Source organism: Cyprinus carpio, chromosome B10 (assembly GCF_018340385.1).
Source record: "Cyprinus carpio isolate SPL01 chromosome B10, ASM1834038v1, whole genome shotgun sequence".
Classification (NCBI taxonomy): Eukaryota; Metazoa; Chordata; class Actinopteri; order Cypriniformes; family Cyprinidae; genus Cyprinus; species Cyprinus carpio.
In genome coordinates this window covers 3,164,673-3,171,879 of record NC_056606.1, presented here as the reverse complement: position 1 = coordinate 3,171,879, position 7,207 = coordinate 3,164,673, and the positions used below count along the sequence as shown (strand labels likewise).

General features: G+C 35.2%; 1 protein-coding gene across 1 annotated transcript; it reads left to right on the top strand.

Moving 5' to 3' along the window:
• LOC109098035 (CMP-N-acetylneuraminate-poly-alpha-2,8-sialyltransferase-like) lies at nucleotides 1-7,207 on the top strand. The gene is made up of 5 exons (XM_042732119.1): nucleotides 1-238; nucleotides 2,411-2,540; nucleotides 2,734-2,990; nucleotides 4,774-5,067; nucleotides 5,900-7,207. Exons 1-5 carry the CDS (start codon nucleotides 60-62, stop codon nucleotides 6,180-6,182), a joined length of 1,143 nt encoding a protein of 380 aa, XP_042588053.1. The 5' UTR covers nucleotides 1-59; the 3' UTR covers nucleotides 6,183-7,207.

The following is a 7,207-nucleotide window of genomic DNA, read 5'->3' as shown; positions in this document are numbered from 1 at the left end:
AGAGAGAGAGAGAGAGAGAGTATGTGTGTGAGTGAGTGAGTGTTGTGTTGAGATGGGTAATGTGCGCTACAGGAGAGCACGCTTTCTTGTCACCTCCACACATTTTGACACGATTCGTGTGTGAAATGCGGCTAACACGGAAACGCTGGACTATCTGCACCATAAGCATCTTGCTGATATTCTACAAGACGAGAGAAATGAGCAGAAATGAAGCGCATCAGACGACAGGACTGACAGGGTGAGGGCTCTTCTGCTGTTACAGAATTACCGCTCCTCTTCTTAGTCTGATTAAGGTGTAGCTTATATGTGTATCTCATTAAACAAGACACTCATGTATGTTTATTTATTTAATGGTGTGTTTCATAAACCTCCTACTGTAAACTATAGTCCATGTGCCCCGCTGTTGTTCCATCTCAATTAAATTAAGATCGATTCACACTGACTGTCCTTTGTTTGAGTCGAAATGGCCATTTTATTCTTACACCCTCTTGTGAAAAAGACGTGTAATTAATTAAAGGTGCCATTGTAGACTGCTTTTAAGTATATTTTTAGACACATTAATAAACGGCATTTGAAGATACTCTATCATTAATTAACTTAGGAGAGTAGCCTACACTGTTTCTTAACACTTAAACCTGTCATTTTCAAGTGCCCTTTAAAAATCATTATGTTGTAACAACATAACAAATAGTAGTATAATAACATGACAAACAAGTTTCAATAGAAGCAACGTTATATTTTAGTTACCATAAATGCTCCTCAGTGCATTCGGCAGTAGGTTACATTATGACCATGCTGACATGAAATTACATAACATATAAAGATGCACTGAAGTCCAAAAATAAAATAATTTCTAACTAATTGCATTAACATTCTATTTAGGTTGCACTTAATTATTTTCAATTAAAATGTTTGTTTTTTAATTAGTATTGTTTAAACGTATGCTATAATGTATACAAGGCCTACATACCTACATTAACTTTTCTTCTTGATACACTTTCCTGTCACTGACATGTCAAATCTTTGCATCAGTAAATCTATTATTATAATGCCTAAACATACGTGTGCGTCAAAATGAGTTGCAATCTCCCAGGGCTCTTGTGTACATTTTATCCAAATGTTTTAAGTTTGAAATGCAAGGTAAATTTAGATGATTCACTGACAAACTAGCACTTGTTTTGTTCCAGGAACTGAAAAAAATGTGGTCAAGTTCATACTTGCTCATAATCTGCTTCACTTTAGAATACACACTCGCACAGCATTGGGAAGTTTTAGTTTTTCACCACTGAGTTAATGAATTTTATTTTGGTGCCAAAAGAACATACTGTAGAACACGCACTTTTTTTAGGTGACTTCGTGATTTGCTTCTGACGTGCGTGTGTGTGCGTGTGTGTGCATGACTGTGTGTTGTCGGGTAAGTGAGAGGACAGCAGACAGCTTCTGCTCATCAGATGTGGTTTCCGTTTGTGACTTGCAAACTTGCTGCGCATAATTTAAAAACAGAAGTGGAAAAAAACTGCTTCTAAAGTTGAGTCTGCTGTAAGGGTTTCGATTTGATTTCATATGACATAAATCTTTCAATGCCTTGCAGAGGCTTTGCTCATTTCTAACATGCAGATCTGTACAAACTCGCCCCTCGAAGAAGAAATCAAGATACATGTAGAAGCAATGATAAGTGTTGTTCTATAGATATGTATCAAACTTAAAATCAATACACAAAATTTACAAAATCAAGAAACATGTAGAAGCAATGATAAGTGTTGTTCTATAGATATGTATCAAACTTAAGTGGATGACTTTATGTTTACAAAAAATGTAAAAAAAAATAAAAATCTGCCAATAAGGTAAGAAAAAAAAACTTCAAATAAGTTTTTTTTCCTTTTTTTTGTTACCCCATTAATTTTTCAAATATATCTTGCTTTAAGAATATTTAGATATTTATACATTAAAAAAAACAAAACTCAGGAACACAGGACAGCAGAGAATATACTACAACATCTTAAGGTGTAAATCTATACACAAAATGTATTTATTGATGAAAACAAAACTCAGGAACACAGGACAGCAGAGAATATACTACAACATCTTATAAAAACACAGACAAAGCCAAACAAGACTGGACAAATGACAACTGAAACACATTATACTGGATAATCAGAACAAGAAGCTAAGGTTAACTGAAACTAATACCAAAAATAAAGAAACATTTTCATTACTTGAAATAAACATTAATTGAAAGAAAATATTAAAAATTACTTATTTCATTTCAGATATTTGCATGGCAATTTTTCTAATTTAGGTGAAGTAAAATATCTAAAAATTTGACTACATGAACACAATATCGAACCCAGCAGAATTATCAGCACTGGTGTCTGTATGTAGTTACTATGCCACATTTCCATTTGAACAGGAAGTCTGAGCCCAGTTCCACTAGACTGATGGTCAACGGCTCCGACAAACTGTTCGGCTTTAGTTTAAGTGATCTGAGTGACATGGGGGTGGGATGGAAGATGAATGCCACCCTTGGGACCATCATAAGGTGAGTAACCTGCATGAATTTAAAAATGCATACAGCACTTAAAGCACAGATTCGAGAGGGAAGAGTATTAGAAATACTGAGTGCTATGACTCACTCAGAGCATGAGTTCATAGGGTCATTTCTAGAGCATGTTTAGATGGTATGATTAGGAACTAATGAGTCATCTATTCTTCTGATGTGTTTCAACACATGGAAGGGACGTGCTTCGCTTTTTGGATGCAGAGAGAGACGTGTCTGTTATCAAGAGCAGTTTCAAACCTGGCGATACCATCCACTACGTTCTGGACCGGCGCAGGACATTCAATGTTTCTCAGACTCTACACAGTTTACTTCCCGAAGTCTCTCCACTAAAGAACAAGACGTTCAAGACATGTGCTGTGGTGGGAAACTCAGGCGTTCTCCTGAAGAGCGGATGTGGGAAGGAGATAGACAGCCATGGTTTTGTTATACGGTAATGTATTTACTTTGTGGTTATCTAATCATTACCATCTTATGGCAAGGCATGCAGTCTAACAAGGTCTAAATGGTCAATTATCTCTCACTGAATCAGTGTTTTCCTGCTCGTAACTTGGCTTGAATATTATTTGATCCCATTTTTGGAAATTTGAACCAGGAACAAAAGTAAAATGACAACCTCACATCATGTTTTTCTTTTTTTTGGTCACACTTTATTTTAAGGTCTAATTCTCGCTATTAACAAACCATTAACTATGATTTGTGCCTCAACAGACTCCTAATTAGCTGCTTATTAATAGTTAGTAAGGTAGTTAAGCTTAGGGATTGGTTAGGATTTGTCACAAGCTCTTGCTGTGAAGAGCATGACGCAGGAGCAGGATAAGGAAACCACATTTATTCAGAACAGAAACTCAGAGAACTGGGAAAACACACTGTAACATCACTGTGACACTGACGACGCCCAACACTAGACACAGGGAACACTGGGCTTAAGAAACAAGGAACTAATGAGGATAATTAAGGGAACACAGGTGAATGGAATGACAATCAAACATGAGGTAAAACTAGCACACGGGGAAGGAAAACACAATGAAACAGGAACACAGAACATCCAGAGGCGTGACAGGATTAGGGATGTAGAATATGCTCATGCAGAATATGTGCTTTATAAGCACTAATAAACAGACAATATGTTAATAATAGGCATGCTAATAAACAACTAGTTAATAGTGAGAATTGGTCCCTATACTAAAGTGTTACCCTTTTTTCAGTTTGTGTATATATATATTATTTGGATTTCATTTTAATATTTCCTGTTTTCAAAGTAGTAATATTGCAGTGCATTTTTGACATTTTTAATATTTAGTGTTAGTTATTTTAGAACTAAGTTAAAGTAAATGAAAATGAGAAAATTAGTTGCCTAACTGAAATAAAATAAGTTAAAATATAATTGAAATGTTTTTTATGTTTTATTTCATTTCAGTTACTTTTTGTTTTATGTTAAGTAATGACATTTTTATGGTTTAGTTTAAGTTAACAATAATAATTCCTGTTCCAGACTTATCCATGAAACAAAAATGAATGTATATTTAATATCAACTGTGATTTCTCAATGGTGACTGAGGATGTTGAACGCTATGTATGACAAAAAACAAAACAAACCAAAAATAAATCAAATTAAATAAATTAAAATAGCATGTACAACTTGTGCACTCTAAAGGTCCTTGTGCACGGAGTCCGAAATATTCCTCCTAAATTTCCGCATGTAAAAAAATAAATATGACCTCATGTTGTGTCAATCACATTTACACACTACCTTCGAAACATTTGTCTGTCATTAAATTTTTTTTTTAAAAAAGGATCGGTTTGATTTTCTGTGTTTTTCACATCTGTAGCATGCATTCTGAGAAGAAAAGTAGACGAATATGAAAAAAAAAAAAAAAACACAAGAAAATTTCTGACTCAGTATGCGAGGTCCTATTGTAGCCAAATTATAGCTTTATATGAGGAACACACTTGAATTTTAATTAATTATTCACTGATCTCTACTTTGAATCTCATCTGCACTTGCATTTTTTTGGTTCTGTGGTGCTCAGTAGCCTCAGTCCACATTATTAAAGAGCAGTATTAAAACATCAGTGTTTCAAAAAAAAAAGCTTCAAAAGTTTTATATATATATATATATATATATATATATATATATATATATATATATATATTCCATGTATTTTTGGAGAGCCCTGTCTCTGACCATTGCCTGTTCTTTCATCCCTGAGCAGATGTAACCTCGCTCCTCTGGAGGATTTTGCAGATGATGTGGGTTTGAGGTCAGACTTCACCACTATGAACCCATCTGTGATCCCGCGGGTGTACGGGGGTCTGAGGGACGAACGACAGCGGGAGCGATTCATCCGGCGTTTACAGCAGCTAAACAACAGCGTGCTCTGGATCCCGGCCTTCATGGTGAAGGGTGGAGAGAGGCATGTGGAAATCGTGAACCAGCTCATTCTTAAACACAAACTCAAAGTGCGCACGGCATATCCTTCACTCCGCCTGATCCACGCTGTACGAGGGTGAGTAACGACATTTCCAATTCCAGGTTTTCATTTGATTTGAAGTAACATGAAAGAGTGCAGAACTGTAATTCAAATTCATAAGCAATGTCGTAAAATTTAAAATGAATCAAGATTCCAAAATTGTAACTTTGATTTTTAACTAGAACAGCCAAGTTTGTCAAGACAACTTTTTTCTAGTTAAAAATCAAAGTTACAATTTTGGAATTTTGGTTAAATTCAAAAAACATTTTAAAAGTTGGAAGATTTTAAACCCTTAGGGCCAGATTTACTAAACAGGGCAAATTAGCGCTAGAGTGCAATTCCATAAAAGCGACGATGTGAGTGGAAAATTCTGCATGTTTACTAACAACGCACACATTAAAGAACACAGACACAGCCAGATCATTTCCATAATGACCAGCGCAATCTACCAAGTGCAGCGACCGCCTGCTTTTTTGGGCCATTAAATAATCATGCAAATACCAACGCAAACATTAAGAAAGTGCATTGCGTGATCCATTTTAATACTCTCCTCCCATAAATCTGAAAGGGAAACACCTACAAATACATATTCAATAAGGTCAGTCGCAAAAATAACTGTGTCCACGCCTTTTCAGTTACAATTCTTCACTGTGCGTCTTTAGTAAATCCTGACAGTACTATTTTAATGCCAAAAGACTTTACCAAAAAATTCAAAAAATAATAAAATACCAAACTTAGAAGTAGTGATTTTATATTTCATATTACATGGAAGAACATTTATAGTACTGAAAATTGGTACTATAGTGATTATAGTACACTCAGCAGCTGATAATTCAAAAATTACAAGCAATGTCTGTTTATTTCTTAGGTACTGGCTCACAAATAAGATAAATATCAAACGACCCTCTACTGGATTATTGATGTACACACTGGCTACGCGCTTCTGTGATGAAATCCACCTGTATGGATTCTGGCCTTTCCCCAAAGACGGCAACGGAAATCCTGTTAAATATCATTACTATGACGGACTGAGATATCGTTATTTTTCTAATGCGAGTCCCCACCGGATGCCGCTGGAGTTTAAAACGCTGAAGACACTGCACAGCAAGGGTGCGCTCAAACTGACCACATCTAAATGCACATACCCTTGACGTGCAGCTCATGAACAAACGCTCAGAACTCAAGTGAAGACTGAGAAATCAAACTAATGTGTTTCCAGCTTCGGAGAAGGAGTGTGCCTTCAACTGCAAACTGTTCATCCTGTGACACTTCTGATTCGTTTACTATAGAGAAAGTGCAATGCTGTACACACTGAACAAACTACTGTTGTTTCCAAATGAAACAGTCCTGCTTAGTGCGTTGATATTACAATCTTGGAAAATGTCTTAAACCAAAGTTGCCAAAGATACTGTATTTTTAGTATATAGAAACATAATTATTTTTTGATTCGCACAATTCAGAGACTCCCAACCTGGTCACACATGTCCTGGTTCTTTGCAGTTCCCTTTTAAGGGCAAAAAAAAGTAAAATCATGTGAATTTGCATTAAATTCCAGTCATAGCATATGGTTACTTGGTAAGTCTGAGTTCACCCACAGTATCCACTTTTTTAATTGACTGGAAATTTTAATAATAAGTTTAAATGATTTTCTATTAATGTGAAATAAAAGGAACACATGTCTGGTTGGTTGTCAGTGAACCTTATGGTTACACCTAAAAAGGGAAACACTGGTATTTATCAGTCACAGAATGTATTTCTGAATGTATTACGTGTATGTTGTCAAAGTCAAATGTACTGCTGTATGTCAGATTGTATTGGCATGCCTGAAACCTATAATAATGCCTTACATTATTTATGTGACATTACATTGTGTGTGTTACTGGTGGGTTAAGTAAAAACATTCGGAGAATTGTTTTTATCTTAAAACATGAGCAAAAAATGTGAATGTATAATGTTAGGCCTTACATGCAATGCCTTAGAGTTTTGTTTTTCTACTTCAGTGTATTCTTTTATTTATATTGTAACGTATTTTGTATTTTAAACAGATGTTAAATGCGTTTCTAAGCAGTTTTGTGTTTTGTGTAATCAAACATATGGAGGCCTGTTTCCAAAACAGTTCAGTAAAAACTGTAAAACAAAAATCAGTCTATACTCATTAAAATCTTATTGTAATTCA